This window comes from Anarhichas minor, unplaced genomic scaffold, assembly GCF_050575085.1.
Source record: "Anarhichas minor isolate MPS153535 unplaced genomic scaffold, ASM5057508v1 ptg000021l, whole genome shotgun sequence".
NCBI lineage: Eukaryota > Metazoa > Chordata > Actinopteri > Perciformes > Anarhichadidae > Anarhichas > Anarhichas minor.
In genome coordinates this window covers 5,495,999-5,520,000 of record NW_027466467.1, presented here as the reverse complement: position 1 = coordinate 5,520,000, position 24,002 = coordinate 5,495,999, and the positions used below count along the sequence as shown (strand labels likewise).

Below are 24,002 nucleotides of genomic sequence, written 5' to 3'. Positions count from 1 at the left end.
ACAGTGCAGCACTAGATGGCACTGCAGTGTTTCACTGGATCTGACCTCTTGACTGGACACTGAGGAGAAGGGTCTTGACCCTCATAAAAAAAACACCAGGCTCCGCCGTGAACAACCGACCCCGCCCTCCTGTGAGCCCGAAAACCCCCCAAAAAACAGGAACAGGGATCTGGCGCTTTGTATTTATCGAGATAGTGCGCGTAGGTATGTCGTGTTTTTCTTTAAAAGACAGAATAAATACACGCGCGGTTTAAAACAACATTTCAGCCCCGTGTTAGCTGTTGCTGTTGGCATGTGGGGGCTGAAATCTGGTTGTCGTTTTGGAGTCCTCCTCACCTTTCACAGTACACTGTATTCTGCTGACTGCACACACACACCTATCTTCACTTATAGTTTCAACATCCCCCCCCCCCCCCTACCCCCGACCTTTGGGAGACTTTGGTAAGAGCATTAAACTGCCCGATGTACTCTTTGTTTTCTTATTTGTGATTGTTTTTGGAGGCCCGCGGTATCAGTCGCTGGGTTTCATGTGGAAGCGCTTAAGGGTTTGAGAGTTAACACCTTGGTGAGCTGCTCTACACTCTCGCCTGCTGTTGAACAAAGGCAGCTTTGTGGAGACTCTCCCCCAACATGTTTTCTTAACATGTTCCAAGCAGTTTGAAGCAGGCAACTAAAGTAAACAAGATGTTGCCATGATAAAAACACTTGTAAAAACACTGCAGAGTGCACTTAGAGACTGTTTAAGGCAGAGCTGCACCGGGCGCGCTGCATTTAATTCCCCTCTCTTCTATAAACAAAGGGTGAGGCAATGTCAGAATACAATAAATAGTGACGGATTTAGGAGGACACTCCCAAAGCTGAAATGTGTCTGTGTGTGTAATACGTGGTTTAAGAACTACGTGTTCGAAGGAGGATGTTTGTTAAATACAAAATAAAAATACATAACTGCCTTTAGTTGTTTTTCCCCCCATCTTGCACAGAAACTGCAACAATCCGCCGCGTTCAGCTTTCCTAAAGCAAACTGTGCTCAAAGTGGATTTAAGGATTCTAAATGTTGACTAAGACGGTCAAAACTTTCAGCTGCCCCCCCCACCCCACCCATCCCCGCGGCACCTTTCTCTCCGCCTGCTAGGAATCTGTGCGTTCGCTGAGTGCTTGTTTTAGGATAATGGAATTGTGTCATATCTTGTTTAAAGTGTGACTAATCCTAGGTGACAGTGAGCCATTGATCTGCTGCCACAATGCAGATGTTTTCATCCTCGGCGTAACCATGGCTCTGTTATGTGTTGGATTACCGCGAGCGTGCCGCACACAGGGTTGATTAGTAAACCAGCGGTGTGACTCAACCGGGGAAAAACATGCGGCAAAACAAAGGCCTGTGTCACGCCGTTAACACGCCGGAAAGATGCTACGGAGCAGGTGAAGTCGACTAAAGCTGGAGCTGTTTAAGTGCAGCCGCGTACGTGTTCATTGTAACGCGGCGCTGTGAGGTGTGGGCCTTTCAATGACATAGACAGCACTGTGAACCAAAACACAAGTCAAAGAGGCATGAGAAAGGAGAAGGAAAGACAAATAAACCGCTGAGAAAAGGACAGAAAGAGCTGAGCAAGGAAAAGACACACACACACACACAATCCCCCTGTCCAGTGACAAGGGCAAACATGCAGTGTGGGCTGCCACAGATAAACATCCTACCGTTGTTTGTTTGGGAAAAACGGCCCCCGTCACCATGGGGACTGCACTTATCACAGGAATTAGAGGCCCATGCCATTCTCGGAAAGAGACCCCGCCACAGTACCCTTGTCAACCCAGGCACCCGCACTCAGGAATAACAACCGGTCTGCACCTGTAGTGCCTCCGCAGTCGCCGGCGGTCACGAAACGTGCAATCGACCCAACGCGAGGACAAACGTAGCCGCGATAGGAAAAAAAAAACCCACCTCCCGACCGAGACTTTTACTCACTTGAGGAATGAATAGAAATCGTCGAACACCGCCTCGCATCCGGGCCACTTGCAAACGCCGTGACCGTAGAGGGGGGTGACTGTGGGGGGAATGGTCTTCTAGCGAGGATCTAGAAGAGAGAGAGAGAGAGAGAGAGAGAGAGAGAGAGAGAGAGAGAGAGAGAGAGAGAAACAGCTGTTAATAAAACATTTTTAAGTTGACAGAAGTCAAAGGTCACAGAGGATTGGTTCTCCTGTTAAGCTGACTCCTGGTTTGCAGCTCCAGGTGTGCTCGTGTAGTTTCCACATGAGAACCCTTGACTTGATCTGTGTAGAATCCGTGTACCTGAGGGATCTCTGCTTGCTCTCCTCTTAAAGAAAGGACTCATGTTGCGAAAGCACGACGAAATCAATATGTTATTATTTATTGTCACTGAGCCATGTTGCAGTTGACTTTGATCAGGACTGCTAGGGGGCTTCTCCCGTGCTGCCTGCTGCATCGTGTCCCAGAACCCACCTGGAGGAGAGTGATCCATGACATGAACCCCCCCCCCCCCCCCCAAAAAAAGAAAGCATCAGGTACTTTCACACTGCGCGCAAACTGTAAACATCCCCCGCCTGGCATCGATTCACCTACTGATCGATCCACGTCACCAGGTGGGCTGACGTACCGTCAAGTCTAAAAAGCGGGAACGTCCCCACTGAAAAAACAAGCTTTACAACATCCTCCATATGGCGAGGGGAATGGGACCGCGGCGAAGCCACAATCGGCGCTGAGAGAAAGCGGCCTGAGCGGAGGCAGTGTCTGCGAGACAGCGAGCCATATGGACACAGGCACTTCACAAGACACACAACTTTCAGCTACAAGAGCCTGGGGGACTGGCCTACATCGCTGCCACCTGTGCTGCCGCTGCTGCCGCTCCTCTAGTCTGAGCCCCGCTCCCCGAGACGACGGGCCGGGTAGAGAGATTCATTACACCACAAACACTCGCGCTGCCATGTGGGAATAACTGCAACAACGGAAATCTCATTCATATACATATATTCAATACGGAGATAACGTCTAATGCCGCGACTTCAGGGGACGTCTTTAAGGACAGAGAGGGGAGGGGGGGGGGGGGGGGAGAATAAAAATCGCTCCGTCTGCTACAATTTAAAACATTTGATGTAAAAATGAATTAGTGAAAAAAAAACTAAGAAAGCATGTAAGGTGTGCCAGGTTTGCAGGATTTAAAGAAGCTGATGCTCAGATTAAAATCTAATTTGTATCAGTGTTAGTAGAGATGTACCTCAAGTAGGACATTTTAAAGGCTGTCACAGGTTTCCTTGTGTTGTAATTACTTGCTGAAGAGTTCACATTGTTCATAACATGTGATAATTGCATTGCAATTACGAAGCAGTCAAGCATTCATGAATGTGGTTAGCAGCTTTTTTATTCCTCCCTCCCTCTTTCAAAAGTCTGATTTCTTTAAAAAAAATTCAATTATGAATTATGCATTCGCATTAAGACCTCTGTTTTGATACAGCTAATAAATAGATGGCGGAAGACCCATTATAATGAGCTTTTAACAAGGAAATGTGTGGACTGGTGAAGGTAACGCTGGTTTGTAATTTAAGGAGAACCTTTTTTTTTATTTTTTTATTCTTCGCGACTCGGCTTGTTGGTTAATTCTGTATTAATAAGAAATTGAAATGTGGAGTGCGCTGGGAATCAGTGAGCACAAAGCGCTGCGAGGGGCTGGCGGCAGAAGAGCCCTTTTAAACGCTGGATGGCTAAACAGTAGTAAATGACAGAATTTACACCAAATGAGCTACATTAGTGTAATGGGAGAAGAGTGTAGGATTCATGGGGTGTTCTCCCGTTTGAGATCATGTTGGAGGAGAAAAAATATATAGAAAGGAAAGAGCTCTGCAGTTCCCTGCGTTGCGTTAAATTTGACTTGCACCCAGGACAGGTCTGTCAGGATGTTATCATTGTCAGGCAGGCCCGGAGGGGAGAACACTCTAATGATCTCGTAACAGCGATGAAGGGAAGAAAAAAAGAAGAAAAACACGTGCCATCAGCTTCCTTTAGAGGAGCAGGAACATTAAAGTGCCGATAGACCCGGACGGAAAGGTGTTGCGCTGTGTTTATGTGCAGCCAGACTCAAAGATGACTCCCGACAGCTGCTAGCCACTTGTTTTCTAGTTCACTTCTTTTGATGAGATGCTTTGGGCCATAAACAAGTCACGATCTATGGCATCGCGTGCTGATGGACTCAATCTATCAGCGAAAAAAAGGAAAAAGGGAAGATTGATGTCCAGCATGCTGGATCAGAGTCTGGCCACAATGTGTGAGAAGCCAGTCACAACTCTCACTGGTAGTACAAATGTTAGCCTATTCCCTTGTGTCCTCCCCCTCAATCCTATATCCACTCTCTACCCTTCCCTTCCCTTCCTTCTTCTCTGTGCCACTGCATGGTTTACCCTAAATGATTTAATTATCAGGTTCTTTTTTTTCTTTCTGGTGTAAGACAAATGAAAGGCGAGAGAGATGGGAGTGCTGTGCCAAATCTGATTATTTATCTCCTCAACAGATTGCTGTGTTACAGTCCCCGAGCTGTGGTTACTGATGGTTGTTGGGAAGCAAAGTGGGCCAAGCGCTTCGTGAGGATGCTGCCCCCCCCCCCCCCCCCCTTTACAAAGCTGATGCAGCACTGTATTGGGAATTTGTGTCAGATACAGATCAGCCACATTTCATTTAAATAATCAAATCATTGAATAAAGATGACCTGGCTCACTGGGGGAAATATCTCGATCTGTGCATCGCAGATGCCGGGTCTGGGAAGCAACGCGGGGCAGATTGAGTGACTCAGACCCCGGTCGTATCGGGGATGTTGTTCAGACAAAAAACGAATCCCAGCCCGCCTTTGCCGGAGTGCTCTGCGAGTCAAAGCAAGTCAAAGCAGATGCGCGAGCCCCGTCTTCGGTGTGTGTCAAGCCGGCAGTGATTGAATTTCTCCTCCTTCCTTAAGACGGAAGTGCAAAGCTGGTGAGTGATTCCTGTGGATGCACTTAAGGTTTTAGTTGCAGGCGTCGTTGTGCCTGGGCAGATTTTATATGACACATGAAACTAACTACACGGTACTTAGGGCCTGCTGTAAACCAATCTGAAGCCAGTCGGGAAAACAGGCCCATCAGCAGAGAGGGCTTGTTTCTGTTGCATGACAAAAGGACTCGCCAAACCGCATCAATTAAAAGTTCATTAAGTTCAGCGCTGGGAGGAGGAGGGGATGCTCTCTATTTACGCCCCGGCCGGCCCAGCCCATTATCTTCAACCTGATTATTCAAATCCCTGGATTATAACACAGACGTTTTCTCAGAGCCTCGCTTTGGAATAACCATACTTAAGAATATTTCATTTCTCTTCCCATGGTGTCTGATTAGAATTGAGTCCGCATCATCAAAAGGAGCGGAGAGGGAACGACGCTCTTGATAAGTTGTGTGATTTGGAGTGTTTCGAAAAAAAGAACGCGAGAGGGGATTATTGGCCGAGTGGATCTGAATTAGCATCATTCAGCAGTCAATAAGTAATGTTTTCACTTTGTATCAGTCGTCCATTCTTTCTCAATTTGCAGACGGGAAAGTGCGGCGCAGGTAATCCACCGCTCCCTCGAGCAGATGGGCAGGATGAGAATCACCTGCTCGGTTTTCTGACAGATCTAAGATACTGCGGGGAATATTCAGACTGAGACTGCCTTCTTCACTTAAGCTCGTGTTAAACTGCTGTTGACATCTTCTTTAATCTCTGACAGTCGGCGCGAGGCAGAGGGGCTGCCAGCTCTCGCGTTATGTCTTCTCCGATGTGTCGTGCAGCCCTCAGCCGAGGCTGCTTCTTGCCTTCTTTCCCTGCCACCGACGCTCACCTTGTTTGCTCGCCTGCGACAACGTGTGATGGAGTGAGCGAGTCAATATCCTCCCCTGCGATTTGTCTTTAACTTCACACACACAAAAACCAGACATTCAGCCAGACTCTGGATGAAGGACTGGAAGCGTGTGGATACTGTCAACTGTGGGAGCATTTTTCTTATATTAGATTTTTCTCCAGTGTCTGTGCTGGAAGATAACTTTGAAACAGTAAAGAGGATGAGTCCGCACAGGTAACACAAAAACGATACCACTGCCTGAAAAGAAATAGCTGCTTTCCGTTTGTATCTCTCCATCACCGGATCATAGCATTTCCTCTCCAAGTGCCTCAGATCCTCTCTACAAACCCCCCCCACCATGTCTCCCCCCTCCCTCTCACCAGCAGCCCCTCTTCACCTCCAAAGGCCTGCTGGTTTACTGTGCTAAACATGTTTTTTTATCCGCATTGCTTTCATAATGACGCGGAGGTTTTTGATCACTGGAACACAAGTCAGATGTTGCGCAGTGAGCTCACGGTGCCTGGAGGCTCCTCACGAGCAGCTCAAAGATCAGGCTTCGGTTTAAGAAAACAAGCAAATGTGTAAGATGCCAAATTAATTCCTTCCTTAAAAGACGCAGACGCGCGCCAGCAAATTTCTTTTGATGGGTGACTCATCTTGGTTTTGAAAAATGCAATACACCCAGGGTTTCGTTGTTTCTAGCGCATAATAGCTTGTTTGTGTAAAGCTTTTGCTATTCCTGATGTGACAGGTGATGATACATGTCAACAAGTTCCCACGGAACTGGTTTTCCTTTCTGAGAACGCTGAGCTGAATGTTCTCAAGGCAGTGCAGCTGAAGTCACAGCTGCAGTGGCCAATGTGCAACTGAAACAATAGCAGGAGGGGTGGGGGGGCAATGCCCTAACCCCCCCCCCCCCCCCCCCCCCTCTCTCTATTAACTGTATGGGGATCCCATTCCTCCAAGTTCCTGCATTCCTTCCAGGTGTTCCTGTGCAATCCCCAGCTGTGTCCAGGCGCACAGAACAGTGACCGCGATGTCCTTAATGAAAATAATACTTACACACTATAAATTAAGAGTAATCTCTAGGCAGACTCTACGGGGACATGTCTATCAACTGAGGCCCTATGAGAAATGGCTATTTTAAATGGGAATGTATATAAAGGCCTTCTGTTTGCTTCACACCAAAGATGACAGTGAAGGCTGTTTAATTACCGGCTGAAGGTTAAAAATAAGGAACGGGGCTTTTCAAAAGGCTCTCGCTGTATAAAAAAGCGATCGCAAGAAGCTCGTGTGTCTTCAACCGGCCCACGTTCCTCATTGTGAGAGCATGGGAACGACGCGAGAGAAGAGAATGCAACATGAAAAGACCTCGGGACTCACCCGTCTCTCTTGTGACTCATGTACTGCCCGTTGGTGGAGGCGTGCTGGTTGAGGAGTGGGTTCTTTGGCGGTGCCGGGGAGGACAGGTCAAGGCCCCGGTGGCCGTTGTGGATGCTGTTGTTGTTGTTGTTGTTGTGGTGGTGGTGGTGGTGGTGCTCCTCCTTCACGTGGGCAGTCGTCACCTCCTTCCACAGCTGCTGCAGCTCGGCTGGAATCATGCCTGAGACAAACAAATTGGATAATGAAATCAATGAACAGCTAATCCAACTCTCTTCTTCATCACTTAATTAAATCAAAGCGTCTGTAAACAAAGCGCAGTATTAATTAGAAAATATTCCACTACAGGGTAATGCACTGAGAGCTCTTGCCTCCCCCCCTCTCCCCTCCCTCTCCCTCGCCACCTCCTCCCATTTCTTTCCCTGTGATCTGAAGCGTGTTTGTATACACAAATCCCTGGCATTCACGCAGATTTCATGCCCAGAGTAAATAATTAACATCCAGACAAGGCATGAAATCTGAATAATCACCATCATTTTCTCACAACAACAGAGCGGTGCAGAACATACACGACAAAAAAATAAAAAATAAATTAAAAAAAAAAAAAAGTTTACAATAGCGACACTAGAAAACATCCCACCCCTGCCTCCTTGAGAAACAGGACCCTGGGGTAATATTCTCAAAAGCGCATTAATGTGCAAAATACTTAAAGCTCTGCACCGCCTCCAATTGACACAGAAGACTTAAACCTCATTTAACAAGTCAAGCACACTGCAGCTCACACAGCCCCCTTTGAAAATCCCTTGAAGACAGACGACATTTTTCTGTGTGCTGGAAACACATCGTGGTGTTTTTTTCTTCTTCTTCTCCTTCTCCTCCTCTCTGCCTGTGAGTGACAGCGATCCCGACACCCAGGGCCAGAGTAGGGATGAAGAAGGATAATGCCGTGTTTGTGCTCCCCGCTTTCCGTGTCTGAGAGAAGCGAGCCTTTGTTGGTCACACAATATATGTGTGACCAACTATACGCTGCGTCTGTTACTGTGCCGGAGAAGTCTGCTTTCATTTTGACACAAATGAGAATGAATATGTAATAAAGAAATGAGATTAAGCCTCATGGGCGCAGAATCTGTGGCTATTTGTGTTTTCAGTCACAACTCACAGCGTCTGGATAGCCCTGATTTTAATAGCATACTGAAAGATCTAATGGGGGAATGTGTGTGGATTTGTATTGGGTATTGTAAACCGGCGCTTAAATAAGCCGCATGTTTGAAGCATGGTGAAAGAAGCCCTCGGATATGTGCTGAATTTAACCACGGAGCAAATGGGCAAGGCCGCTCGTTTAACATTACAATTAATTAAATCCATTCTCAAAATGAGCACTGGCAAATGAAAGATGATTTGCACATGCTTATCTTCTTGGGTTTATATTCTCCGGACCCCTCCACCCCCCTCCCTCCCTCCCTCCCTCCCTCCCTCCCGTCCCCGTTTTTCATCACCAGCTCTATAGATACCAGAAGTGCTCCTTTCAAGCACCAGATTGTCGCACATTGTGAAGCAAAATGCTTCGTCTTAATTTATTCCTGTTGTGGAAAATAACTGCGAGGTGAAGATCTCAATACGATCAGCGGAAAAAAAACTATTTTTAATTTGATAAGCTACTAAAGATTTTAATTATGCTGGTAATGGAGAACATTGGCCTAATGAGGCGGAGGACTCCGGAGAGAAGCAGGGGCTAAGAACTGTGAAATGAGTCTGATAGGATTGCTGTAAATTCACACTAGATCGTTTGCATATCAAAGAGCAGGAAATGATTACAGGACAAATCAATAACCTTTCCACGTTCCAAGGAGCGTCTTTCCTCACTCGAATATCCCCAACGCGCCCGCTCAGTTCTGCCCTGCCCGTACTCTCCCTTATTCTGCTCAGCGCCTTGATGTGCCCTAATCGAAGTGCACGTCCATGACAGGCTAAACATTCCCGCGCTGTAGCATGTTAATCCGCTGCGTGCTCATTTCCAGTTTCATTTTCAAAGGATCCATTGTTGTCTTGATGCTACGAGGACACTTCGGAGCAAAAGTTGTTTTTTTTTGGTCCTGTTTTCTCTGTGATGGCTGCTTTCGTGAAGCGGAAGGTCACTGGTGATGCGAGTGTCCTGCGCTCCGACAGCGGGAATAATCATTTGCCCCCCCCCCCCCACCCCTTCCTCCCAACCTCCCCCTTCGCCCTCCCCTCCACTTGGTGCCCGGTGACAGTGGGGCGATGTATTTTTAGCCGATGTGCTTGACAGGGCGGCCCACACTGGCTCAATTACCCAGCGGTCCTGGTGACCCCGACACCACTGTTTACTCGGATGAAACCGCCAGCGGATAGACCGGTCTGATGAGAGAGGTAACGGAGTGGGACCGAGCTGTCTCTTTCCGGACCGGGTCCCTGGTTTTTATTGCTCTCCCCCTCTCGGTGCTCCTATCTAAGCCTAACCTCCTCAAACCCAACAACAGCTATGGCTCATGATTCCACATAAAATGACAATAAAATATCATTACACCAATGTCTCGGAGGGCATTATATTTTTTGTGTTTGGGCAAAACGCATTGAGTTGCTCTCCATCTGATTACTGCGGGACACATAATGACATTGATCTGGAAGTCCTCTTCCTGGGGTCCCCCGGCATGTCCATCCTTTAAATGCCGGATTGGTTTATCTTTCCTCTTTCCATTTTTCAACACAACTATTCCGCTCATTACGGCCCGGGAACTACGGACAAGCACTTTAAAAAATGTATGTTGTTGGGACACTTGATTGATCACCGGCCTCTCAACTCAATTTTACCTCTGCAGGGTAGCTCTGGCACACAGACAGGCCGAGCTCTTCAACCTTTTCCTGTCCTTGTCCCCCTGTACCCAGGTGACCATGTTCGAGCAAGCGGAAAGTTGATTTAAGGTTCATAATGACATCAGTTGCAGGCCATCATCCCCCAAATAAAAAATGGCCCCCAGTGCTCCGGGCTCTTTAAACCGAGCTGTTACTTCTCACACACAGTGCTGGTGCCGTGGGGAGAGGGGGGGGGGGGTTCAGTGACATCGCTATTAGTTTATTGTTCCGTCGGGCTGGGACCTTTACTGCACCCCTGTTTATGTTGCCGTAATCACTGGCCTGCTGATATGCACCCCTTAGGCCTGAAATATGTCCTGTCCTAATGCTGCAGGAACTATTACCAGTAGCCCGCCGCTGGACGTATCAATCACTGACAGGTCAGCCGCGTTACCCACCGCTGTCCCCGATGTGCCGCTGTTCTGTTCCGTGAGCACTTCATGGCCCGCCACGTTCTTTGCTTTCGTATTACCGACAAATTTGTCTTGTCACTGTCCCACTGGCCTCTCTCAGACAGCTTAAATGATGTTGTGCAGCTACACGAGCTCACCCTCTCGCGGAGCAACCTCCGAGTGTGAGCGTAAACATGCGAGAACACACACACACACACACACACACACACACACACACACACACACACACACACACACACACACACACACACACACACACACACACACACACACACACACACACACACACACACACACACACACACACACAAAGGCAACACCTGAGCAACATGAGCAGCCACTGACTCACTTATCAGGTCAAGAGGACAGGCTTTTTGTGAGAAGGGGAGGGGGGGGTGGATCAAATTTATATTTATGAGAGTTATATCCTCCCAAAACACATTGTTGTAATTTATAACAGATACCGTCTGGCCGCTTCCAAGACTTTGAACATTAATGTCAGAAGAATTTACGACAACAGAAACAAATTATTGCTCCAGATAATGTGAGCAATTGTTTTTCTCTCCAAACCGCGATCTGCAAGTTGATACTTAATTAGCGCTATCAAATGTTTCAGAGGCTAATTCAAATGCATTCCTTCAGTCCGTTGATTTGGCAGGAAGTGAGAACGTTACAGTAATCTGTCTCAGCCAGCGATGTAGCGAAGCAGGAGACCGACGCACAGAATGAGCTGCAAACTGCGCCTCAGTGTTGAAAACACAAAGAGAGCCGGTCGCACTCTTACTCTCCCTTCATGGCTCTGTTACAGCAACATTTTTGGGCTTTCATTGTCTCGGCACATTGGAAAAGAACACGGATGATTGCATGATGTGATCACTGGCATTTGAAAAAAATAAATAAATAAAATTTTAAATCATCAGTTTAAAAAGAAGTCACGCCAACTTCTACTGCCCCCGAGTTTGAATCCATAATCACCGGGAACCCCGAACGGAGCAGATCAACTCATCGCTTCCGACGCAGTGCTAACTGCTAAAGCTAGAGTGTTGCAGATTAGATCTGAGCACCAAAGGCCCGGCCCACTGGTGCATGAAAGAGTTTAGTGATGTGGAAAACAGGAAGGTCATCAATAACTTCAAACAGTCAAGCAGAAAATGTGTAGAATAGGGAGACAGACTGGGGGCCTGAAGCGCTCCGGCTAAGTGTTGGAACAGCTGTCGGAGGCACCGAGTTAACCATCGACGGACGGCGAGGACAAGCTAACCGGGCTCGGCTGGTTGTGACAAACAGAAACAAAACACAAGTTGTACATTGTGGGCAGGAGGAGGGGGGGGGGGGGGGGGGGGGGGGATTCAGCTCCTCATCTTGATATTTATGCAAAAAAACTGAAATGAATACATTGTTGAGGGTGGAGTCCTAATTTTCTCACTCTGAATTAAAAGTAAGAATGTCTCGTGATTCTTCAACTATTAAAATTCTTCCTCTGTTATTTCAATGAGGTATTGTGTGGTGACGGCCTGCAGGAGGCCTCAATGATTCATCTTTTGTCAGGTTGGTGATAGTTCTTAGAGAGAACTTGAGCATGTGGAGAGATGCGTTAAAACCACCATTTCAACACAATGAACCGCGCAACCCCGACAACGTGTACTCACAACTGACAAAAAAAGGTAAAAAGGGACATGGAGTCTACCTCCATGTCTACACGCCTACCCTCTTTTGATGAGCTGAGATGCCTCGGGGGTATTTGATGATGACACACAATAAACAGGATGTTCTGGGACTGTTGTGAAATCCATCAAGAGCACAGTACCTCGGCGTATCGCCACATAATGCTTTGCTCAAGGGGTGTGTGCGTGTTTGCCAGCCTTCTGACACAGAGCAATTCAGTGAAGCGCGCTCACAACACAGCGGCGCTCCACGCCTGTGCCCATGGCAATCGTCTGCGGGTGGATGAGTGATTCCATAGTCAGTCCAAACAATAACAGCACTGTACAAACCGTGTTTGTGTTTGCCTATTACCTAAGCGCACCCACCGAACCCCTCCCGCTCGTATCGCCCTGATCTTGTTATTTCAAAACTGTTTGTCTTTGCTGGGAATGAATAGTCAATGCCATGTTCCAAAACCCTTATGACGCCGTCTTTGTCACAAGGAGAACCACTCCTTGAGAAAATATTAAAGAGTAAATAAAGGCATAAACTTCCTGGCCAAACAACAAGTATTGACTCCCTATCGAGTAACAGGGCCGTTTCACAATGACAAGTTCACTGGCAGTTTACTGAACAATAGATCCAGTCTTCCCTTCAGGCTGAAGGAGACTGCCACCGGGATGCCAATCACAGGCTGCAGGAGCGTAGAGTTCAAGGACAAAGCACGGACGCTCTGAACACGGGGACATTTTCTACCTCTAATAAACAAGGTGTAGCAAGCCGCGATCAAACAGCAGTAAACAGTGAACCCGGACAAGAGGCTTAAGATGCCGCTCAGTGAGCGAGTTGTTGAGTGATTTACAGTAGGTGTGTCCTGAAACACTGTGCGGTTACACACTTAAAAGAGGTGCTTTGTTCACTTTGGCTAAACAAATATACCCAGGTATTGTGGCCGAGCGATAGTAGCTGATAAAATCAGTCTGGATATATATGTGCACCTACATGTGTTGGTAAAACGGCTACAATGCTACACCGATAGCTCTGCATGACGGTGTTAGCTCCTTCACTACGACTGAATGCTTTCTCTGGTTAGACATCTTCTATATGTGTAAGGAGAATAGTTTCTTATCATTAAAAACACGGTCATGTGCTGTGTTCAGGGAACAAATCCCATAATAGCAGGTGGAGGAAATCAACTGACCATGATGGATCATCCAATATATCAATAAACAGATGTATTAACATGAGCCTAACACATCTGCTTGTGTCTTGTACCTCTTTCGGGTACACATTTATAGCACACAAATAAGCGTTGGGACATGATGGGACTGATGGACAGGCGATTTGACCGGAGCTAGCAGCTCAGCACAGTGCTGCGTGACACCAGGTACTGACCCTGAGTGAGGGAGTGCAGCGGCAGGCCGGTCTGTCCGGGCTGGATGGTGAGCAGCCCTTGCCTCTGAAGGTTGAGCAGATGCTGCTGCTGGACCTGCTGGACCTGCAGGAGCTGCTGCTGGAAGGCCAACTGCTGCGCCGACACCTGCTGCTGGAGACACACACGCAAACAAGATAAGAGTGGCACACCATCAGCAAACACACATGTATATCAATATATATATATATATATATATATATATATATACAGAAGCATAACAGCCAGTGCTAACATGTGAAGCTGAATTTCAGATTTGTGCAATACTGGATTCATGTACGCCGTTGAAGAAAAACATTTTTCAGTTCAAGGCGACAGAGTTCATAGGTTGTGGAATGGAACACTTTAGAACAACACGTTCATTCATTAAAAAAAAACAGAGTTAATGGATTTTGCGTGCGCTAACACACGATAGACCGGCGTCATTTTCATAAATTTGTCCCTTTAGTGTGGGTTTTGTCCGGGCCCCACTTACGACAGGTGGGGTACACATCTCTCTCTCTCTCTCTCTCTCTCGCTCTTAATTAACGAGGAGTCGGGAGGCAAATGACAAACAATGAAACAACATAGTTAATCATTCATAATAAGAGCCACAGGAATTTAATTACAGCCATTCATAATTCAGCAAACAACGTGTGACTAAATCAGAGTGCTTAATAACCACCCTAGCAACTCTCACAACTCTCCCAGGCATGGCGCTGAGCTCAGGGATACACACCCCCCCCCCCCCACACACACACACACACACACACACACAACCAGCGCAGTCGGCGCTGTTCAGCCACGCGCTGTGGACCGACTGGGAGATCGCTGTGTTGTTGATCTAACTCTGCTGCGGCTGTTTCATCAAGGAACTCTTTAATGAAAAGCTGGTGTGCCTTTATACATTTGTTTGGCTCCGTGCGTGAAAAGTGTGAACTTTGATGGGATAAAAATAAAAATAAAAAATTGTACGAGAGTAGAGAAGAAAATGGACGGGAGAAAAAAGAAAAGTCGGAATAATAAATAGAAGGAAATCACCTGATATCCCCAATCTCCTATGAGTCAAAACACACGAGAGATGTTATTGACACAGCAGGGTCACAGAGGAGAGATGACTTCTCACCCTTTCATCGAGCCCTGCTGTCGACGAATCCACAGTCAACTCACCGAAAATACTTTATTTCCCTTCATTACTCCATTACAATTAAACGACAACATCCATCAGGACACCTTTTGTATTGTCTATGAGATAAGGATGCCGGAGACTCAACAGGATGCTGCCGGCCTGTTTGTGAGTATACAAGGCCAGTTGTCAAGCGGGTGGGTGGGGGAGGTGGGGGGGGGGGGCACTAAAAGCAGTGCTGGTGCTGCCAAGCTGTGCGCCGCGCCCTGTTACCAAACACAGGATACACCACTTTGTTTACTTCTCACAATCGAGTGCATACGAGAAAAAGGTCTCGGTGCAACGCGGCTGTCAGGTCACTCGCTCTGAAAAACCACTGAAACAGCCAGATAAAACGCAGCCCCCCCCCCCCCCCCCTACAGCTTGTCAAAAGGGTCTAGCAGGCCTTCCTCTCCACCCTCCTACACTCCCCGCCCTCCACCACCACCACCACCTCCTCTGCCCGCCGCTCCTGCACCGGCCTCGCTAAAAATAAAGCTCTGGGCTGCGCTCGTCTATTACGGCGAGCGGGGTCGTCTCATTGGATCAATCAGCGGGAGGAAGGCGCTTTGACAGTGGCAGCGGAGGGTCATAATTGAGGAGTAACCACATTGATTCACGGGCTCATGGGCTCATCTGAGCCAAAAATGAGAGACAAGAGGAAAGTGAGGCAGAGATCTCGCAGGGGTCTCGGTGAAATCCGGCATGCAGGTGGCCTGTGATCGGCTCTGATCTTTCCTATTCATGAAAGGGTGTTTGGTTCTTTTTCTTCCTCCCTTCCATCAGTGAGAGAAAAGTTTCTCATGTCTTCAGTGGTTTTCTGTTCTCCAGCGCCTCCCTGACAGCCCGAGACAAAGATAACAGCGGTACGGGGGCGGCAGTTCACAAGGAACAATGTCTTTCATCAAAAACGCTAAATAAATAGAGGGTGGCTTTTCAAACAAAAAAAAGAAAAATCAAGCATTGCAAATGAATTTAACTCTCTCCCCTTCACATGTTTCTTCTTCTTCTTCTTCTGGTCCCATCAGCTGACAGGAGCTCCTGTGCGCTCCCAGCATGCAGACACATTAACAACCCCCCCCCCCCCCCCCCCAGACCCAATAGACCAAATAAGAGGTTAACAAGAAGTGGCACGAGGGAGAGAAAAAAACAGTCCCTGACAAATGATAAAGAGTGACACTGGCAGGCCTTTATTGTCAAGCTTCAAATATAAAAGTTAAAGATCTTTGAAAAACTAAATTCTGATGTCTTTAAAATAAAAGAGGCACAAAGCAACAACAGGGGGTTATTGTCTGGCAGCCACAGGGGAGTCACTGCATAATTCTTACGCTGTCTTTTGATGGCTGCTCGAAATGCGACTGGAAAAAAGAAAAAAGAAGAGCGATGGGGAGAGAAAGAAAACATCGGCGGAGGGGGAGAGCCTCTCGAGGCTGCATCCATTTCCTGTGATCATACATAATATGCTTCAAAAGTTGGCTTTTCTTTTATTCTCATGCTCCATTCAACTGATCAATTGCACCTCCTTGCCCCCCCCCCCCCCTCTCTTCTCTGCCCTGTTCCTCTTGTGTTTACATCAGATGCGACTCGGTGACAGGCCCTATCTGAGGCCGAGGAGCTCTGCTGTCATGTTGATTTATGGGAGCATCACACCGCAACTTGTCCAAACTGAAGCCCGCAGTTCATTAATTAGGGAGCTGCGACTTTGAAGTCGGGAGCTGCCGACAGGAACGCGGACGTGTGAGTGAGCGCGAGCGCGAGCTGTGCGTGCGCCCCTGCCTCTTAACGCCGGGGCGTCATTTTCTGTGCTTCCTCCGCTCTCCGGACGCCGAACTCAACGGGGACGAGAGCCGAAAAAAAAAAAAAAAAAATGTCCCAGATCGTCTTTGAACTCCTTCTGACCGCACAATAATAATTTGCTTTGTCCACAGTGATGCCTGTATCCTCCGGTCATTAACACGCATTAAGCTGCTGCCAATGAGCAAGCCCTGCTGTACTGGAGGGAGCGAGAAAGATATATAGAGAGAGAGAGGGAGGGAGGGAGGAAAGAAGGAAAAAAAACACAGGCAACAAAGCTGGGAGCGCTCTCTGCACTGATATCTCACAATTACATGCCTTCTCTTCCTCTGCCATTTCCATGTTAATTACCGAGAGAAGCCTCTCAGATTTATACGCTCCCTGTTCCTGCCTTTCATTACGTCCTGCACGAGCCTCACAGGAGCGGTCATCTCTTTGTTGCACGGGACACTTGTTTACTTGGAGCAAAAAAACAACAACATCTAGAACAATGGGCCGATGCTCAGGCTCCATAAAATATCGTGGAGAGGGAGAAAAAGAGAGGCTGTATTCTTAGCACTGTATCAGTCAATTGTTACCATTCATCCAGCAGGTCTGACATGCTAATCAGAAGCATGAGTGCACTTGATCCTCCCCCCCACCCCCTCTCCTCTCTCTTCTCTACTTTAACCACAGTCTGGAAGCAGATGGGGTCGAGGGAGGGAGCACACATGCCTTCCATGCTCTGTCTGGCCGACGGGGTTTGGTAATGGCAAGAATTGGAGTGATGTCAGCCTACCTCTTTACTCTGCTTGCTGACTGCATGCTGCTGCTGCTGCTGCTGCTGCTGTGGCTGCTGCTGTAAAAGCTGGAGGTGGAGCTGTTCCTGCTGCTTTTTGTAGAACTCTTGGAGTTGCTGCTGCAGAAGAGACGCGAAGGGCGACACGTGAGTGAAAGTCTGTCGGTCGTTTAAAAAAAAAAAAAAAAAAAAAAAAAAAAAAAAAGCTTTTTCAATACTGTGAGGAATGTTGAGGCAGAAGAAAAGCAGCTCAACGTGAATGCGTCTTTGTAATAACGCCCGTCTGTGCATAAGGAGATCAGCAGATCTGTGACGTGAGAGTCAGGTGCACATTACCTGCTGTAACATGAGGGCCTGCTGCTGCTGGAGGAGAACCTGGAGCTGCTGAGGGCTCAGGACTTGCTGCTGAAGGATTTGCTGCATCTGCTGTGGAGTTATCACTTGAGGTGTCATCATAGCCACTGAAACTGGAATCTGCGCGGAGACACAAAGGCGAGGAGAGGGATGTCAAAACACCAAGAGTCCGATAATACAGGAGACAAAAAACAAACCAATAAACTCAAATGTGGGGGAAAAAACTAAAGGCTGATGACTAAATAGTGCTCGCCAAAAGACTACAAATAAATACACCATATAATATGAATATAAAATGGCGGCTTGCTTTTGACTGGATTCATCTCAAGTGTCATCTTGACGTGTCACAAGCTGCACACACCCTCCAGCAAACACACACACATTCCATAACCCCTCTAACCATTGTGACACCACGCCAGACTGAGGCGGGCCAGAGGACACGAGACAGCCAGGCGTGGATCATGCCTGTGGAGCAAAGCATCCACCCCAACCTTCAACCTCCATCCTCCATCCTCCATCCTCCCACTCACACACACACACACACACACACAACATCTCAACACCTGATCTGATGTGAATCACGGCAAACACACCTGAGGAGGCGAAAGATTGCCTCAAAAAATAAACAGCAAAGATGCAGCGTGCTGCTCGCTCATCGCATGCAGCGGGACACATTTCATCAGGGACGCTGTCAACGGCGATCTGTTGTCGTGAAGACGCGGAGTGCCTGGAGGAGGAGGAGCCACGGCGGAGGACACGCAGGGCCCCCTTAACTAACTCCCAGCAGAAAGGTGTGAGTGCGTGACTCCTCACAAACAAGTGATGTGTTGTGACACTGAAAGAGCCCCCCCCCCCCCCCACAGTTGTCAGGGTCCCTTAATTGCTCCGGCGGCGTCGGGGACTCGGCGGTGTGTCTGGATGCTGCCACTCACCGCCGTGATGCCATTAAAAGCTCCTTCCCTCGTCATTCGGATGACATGGAAGGTGCGCTCGATAGTCCCGCGTCTTCGCAGGTGTTACCAGTGCGGCGGCGATCGTGCTTTTGTGCACGTGGCGCGCACACACATTAGTAATGTATGTGCATAAGTGTGTCTTAAAATGTGCTTGTGTATCTCTCAGGCTGATGTCAGCAGCTGATAGAGAGGCCGTCAGTGACAGCCCGTCTCCACCAAGGTTACCCAAATTGTGTGGCCGCCTCATGGCTAATGACACCCCCTTTGAATTTTTCATGCATTTTCTGAAAGCGATCTCGCTGTACGACGGGACCCTTCTTCTTGACGCGTGCATATCACCATAAAAACACAAACAAAGCGCCGCCACAATGAACAGCTTGTACTGCAAAAACAGAATGCGGAGGAGAGGGCAGCGATGTCAAATGGGACGGACCGGCTTTGATGCTCTCGGTTAACTTCACAGAGCGGCGCTGGTGCCGCCTCCTCGAGGCCCGGCCCCACCCGGGACCCACGCACACGCCACATCTCTCATCTGCGGCAGCGGGCGTAGGGAAAATGCAATATTAATCCCCCCCCCCCCCCCCCCGTATTATGTCTTAATATGCAGTTCATCTTGACTTTTGCACATGACTTGTCCTGTCATTTGCATAGCCCCGGCCTCCCGTTTCCTTAATTTCACAGTCATTATCCACTGAAGTCCTTTTCTCTTTTTCTCTTCTTCTTTTTTTCTGGGCGTCGCTAATTTTGATGAACTATTTTGAAGGTCAACCGGTCGGCCCCGTCTTGCTGACGTGCAAGCGCCATAGATGATGTGATATATAGTCCCCGTCTAAACATGACATTTACCCCCCCCCCCCCCGTGCACACCGAGGATAAATAATAATGCCCCCCCCCCACACACACACCCTTTTTTTTGAAGCTTTGCTTTAACTGCGTGCATTAAAAATCTACTCCATACTTGTCATGCTCTATTTCTTACTACCGTGTTAAAGCTGTAAATTTAGCCTTATTTTCAGAAGTATAATCATTTTGTCATGCCACATTATATAGAGTGTGATGTGAGAGAGGGAAAAAAAAAATGGAGACCTAACTCCACGTTAACGCAGAGGTTTTTTTGTGTGTTTTTTTTTTTTTTTTTTACACACTTCAGCTCTCAATAGCTGCCAATTTCATTACAAATTACACCGAGATTTCCTTTCAATTCAACCGTCTTAATTCTTTACACCTTGGGTGTATATCTCATCACGGTTTCACACTTCGCCTCGTCAAGAGCGTCTGGCTCACAGTGACTACAGCTAGAGCAGCTCCCTCTGTGCACGGCCCCGGCAAGAGGCTATTACAGACCCCCATTTTATTACCCATTACTACTGAGGTCATTAGCAGCAAGAGGGATTGTGTGCTTCTTAACCTATTGATCAATGTAACTACTACCATTTAATCCTGTGCTGAAGGAGTGAAAATCTGCCTAAGACTGGATCCTATTGAGAGGAAAGGCGGGAGGGAGCACTTTAACTGAAAAATATTGCCCTGGCCGCTGCATCATGCCCATTTAACGCAAACACACAGGACGCCAGTCGCCATTTAGAGCACTCCCGTATGGTGAGCTCCCTTATCTCTCGGATAACATCATGACACCAGATGATCCACCAAAATATATCGCCGTCTAAAGATAGTCTGAGAGGAGGCTGTGCACTGGGCTAATAACTGGAGGGATCCACCGAGCACAGCTCTAATCTGCTCCGCCGATACGAGGGTGTGAAAAAGAGGACATTCTGAGGATGCCAGAAATAGCTGACGTCTATGAATTTCACCAAGGTGTGGTGCTCTCCAGGTGCCTCCCACACACAAACCTGGAACGTTCTCACACAGCTGCCAAGTGACTGGAGGCAACATACTGTAACCAGCACAGGCCTGCTGGCCAAGCACACACACACACACACACACACACACACACACACACACACACACAAACAAAGGAACAAAACCTGTTTCCCATATAGCGTAAGAGAGTAGTGTATGTTCAGTATGAACATAATTCCTTTTGACAAAGATATGAATCATTCATATCCTTCATATCATAATTCCTTGCACCACCTGTGACAACACACACACACACACACACACACACACACACACACAGAGAGAGACAGACAGTACATGAAGCATTTGGCATTAAAGGACACCTACAGTAAGACAACTTCAAGAGGAAAAACGCGAGAATGAGGCAACGTAAACCGCACATCTGACAACGAATAGACAGTCACTGATTCAGAGTTAATGAAGACGGTCCCCCCCCCCCCCCCCCTTCCTATCACATGTCAGAGGTCAAAGCCCGGTGAGAAGGAGTAGGGGTGAGCGCCGATGGAAGATAGCCCCCTTTTCCCCGGCGCTGAGGCAATTAAAAGGGAACAGGAATGAGGGGCAGGGAGGTGAATGTCAGTGAGACCGACACAGACGTTTCAGCGGCCGCACGAGGTGCAGCGTGGCTGAGAGGAAGAAGAAAAAGAAAGGAAAAATAAATAAATAAAAATGAAGCCGAGATTTATCAAATTTTCATTTGTGCTCCCTGGGGTCATGTTGTTTTGTAGGAGCATCAAATGGAATGGAGAAGTAAAAAAAAAGAAATAACAGGCCCTGGAGAAATCACAGAGTCTAGTCCGTTTGATGCTGTTGTTTTACCTCGGCCTGCAGTGGCGCAAGGAAACGACTTCCCATCCCGACTGTGATCTCCTGCATGAAAATGGAGCCGAAATGAGGATTTCACGGGAGCTATTGTACTTGAGTGATGTGTGAACGTAATTAGTCGTCGACGAGACTGGAAAGACTGTTTCCATCTCGTCCAGGCAGGTTGATTGAAATCTCTGAGGTGGAGAGCGTTCATTTATTCCCCCTCTTGAAATAAAATAAAAATAAAATAGACGGCAGTATATTCACACAGATAATCTTTTCACCCGAATAATAAAAATAACGACAACATAGTTTGTTGCAAAACACAATTTGTGTACACAGCAACAGATCCTAGTTTCTTCAGTCAGCCGAGAGAATTTGAAAAAGGCAGGACAGAGCTCCCCATCCCTCCTCCGCGTGTTAGGACCTCCATTAATCCTTCCTCGTCAACCACAATCAAGCCGTTTTAAAAATATTTACAGCTCGAATAAACAGGATAATCAGGCCCACATCTCGTCTCCGTCCACCGCACACTATATATCCTGAATTGGGTGTGAGGGGGGGGGGGGGGGTGTGTGTGTGAGGGGCTCAAATTATTTGAGCAACTGTAAAAACAAAGGTTAAGATTACGTTTTAATTAACTTTTCTTTTTCCCCCCCCAAATACAAACAAACAGGTTTTCTTTCTGGTCCCGGCGTCGGGTTCAAACAAACAAACTCTCGTCCCACAAACACAAACAGCTGAGCTGAGAGCTCTGGACGCTGTTTCCCCACACTGGAGGCAGCCAACACTGCAGGTGACCCCCCCCCCCCACACACACACACACACACAGGCACCATCCTCTGCATCACCACCATTTTACTATTTTCATTTCAGAAAATGTATTCAAAATTAAAAAACAAAACTCAATGACCAGGTATTTTCTTGTACAAATAGTATCATATTTAATACTTGTAACAGTAAATCAACACTGACATTTCTACGAAAAAATTATTCAGGTTCACAAAAAAAAAAATCCCAGAGTGCTCCGTTTCATTTCGCCGTGTGACTCAATGTCCCGTCACTCTTTTTTGACCTCTCAAGCCACACCTCCCAAAGTGCTTATTTCACAGCCACGAGGCGCTTTGAGCTCTGAAACCTGCCTTACAAATTCAGCGTGACAGCTAGCGTCCCACACACACACACACACACACACACACACACACACACACACACACACACACACACACACACACACACACACACACACACACACACACACACACACACACACACACACACACACACACACACACACACACACACACACACACACACACACACACTCACACACACTCACTCTCACCTTTCCCCGGAAACGCCTCACCATCACCGTTTGGGGTGAACTGAAGGCGTTACCGGCTCTACCCCAGTCACACAACTGTGCACGTTGTCTGTTTGAGATTTAATTAAGATCACAGCCTCCCTAAAATCCCTTTTAAATGAAACCGTAGTTAAAAGACAATGGCCGACACATCCTCAGCGCAGATTCTAGTTTCTATTCTCTGCACACCAGCAAAGAGCTAATCCTTGTTTCCATGACGGCGGACGAAAGGAACACAAATCGTGCTCTTAATGTCGTCGTGTTCTGTGACTCATATAAAAGTATACAGCCAATTAACACAATTATAGAGGAGGAGACGCTCGGTGGGAGCAGCAGGTTTATAGCATCAACTAACAACTTCACACATACCCCAAATAAACCGACCCAATTATTTTTCGATCATCACGTAGCTTATTGTAAAATACACATATATATATATATATATGTAGGTCGTGACAGAGATGAGTGGTGAAGAAGAACCTTCTACCTTAAAACACTCTACAGCGTGTAATCTGGTTATGATCCCACCATCTCTTTGAAACACATCTCAAGAGTTAATCTTATCCGAAACACAAACTCACAGCAGTAATGACCCTTAAAAAGAAGGAAAGAAGGAATGAATGAAAGCCTTTTTTTTCTCCTCTCTTTCTTCTTTTCAAGTAAAAACATGCTTCAGTCGGGTGAAAGCGGGGAATAACAGCAGCGAGCAGCTGGTGGCTCACGATATCACTGCTAAACTATTCCCCCGTCTCTCCTCTCTATCCGCCTCCAGTACAAAGTGAAGACCGTCCCTGTAAAGGAGAGCTGCCCCGGCGAGCCGCGAGGCTCCGGCGGCTAAACCCCCCCCCCCCGTGCACCCAATACTCCCCCCTTTACTCTCCTCCGTGGTACACGGCTAATATCTGGATGCCTATGTCATGGTTTAGAAATGACAGGTGCTCGCAGCCCCTCGCCTTGACAGGCCACTGCACAAATAAGGCCCCTGCCTGAAAGGGCTAATGCACTACTAATGAACAATAAATCAACTTTGATTACAAACTGTCAACCCAATCAGCTCGCACTCCAGCTCTCCCAAACTGCGCGTCTCGGCACAGCTGCACGGCATTACGGCGCACGCTGCCCTGTTTGGGGCTCCGCTCTCCTCCGCTCTCCTCCTCCTAGAACCCCTTCCACTGTGCTCCACCATCACTCCTTTTCCTTTTAAAAAAGACACCCACTTTCTTTCTGCGGTGACACAAGGTAGCGGAAAAACATTGCGTCCCGACAACTGGTTGTGGTGAGTGCGAACAGACAAAACTAGAAAAAACAGCATTTCGGAAAAAGTGAATCACATGCGAGTCCTTTCCACAGTTGCGTGAGTGTA

General features: G+C 47.6%; 1 protein-coding gene across 1 annotated transcript in view; it reads right to left on the bottom strand.

Moving 5' to 3' along the window:
• The window catches only part of foxp1b (forkhead box P1b), a 149,327-nt gene that overhangs the window by 19,122 nt on the left and 106,203 nt on the right, over positions 1-24,002 (bottom strand). The window contains 6 exon segments of the mRNA XM_076095763.1: positions 1,964-2,037; positions 2,039-2,072; positions 7,230-7,449; positions 13,550-13,700; positions 17,303-17,422; positions 17,639-17,776. Coding sequence (XP_075951878.1) covers positions 1,964-2,037; positions 2,039-2,072; positions 7,230-7,449; positions 13,550-13,700; positions 17,303-17,422; positions 17,639-17,776 — 737 coding nt within the window.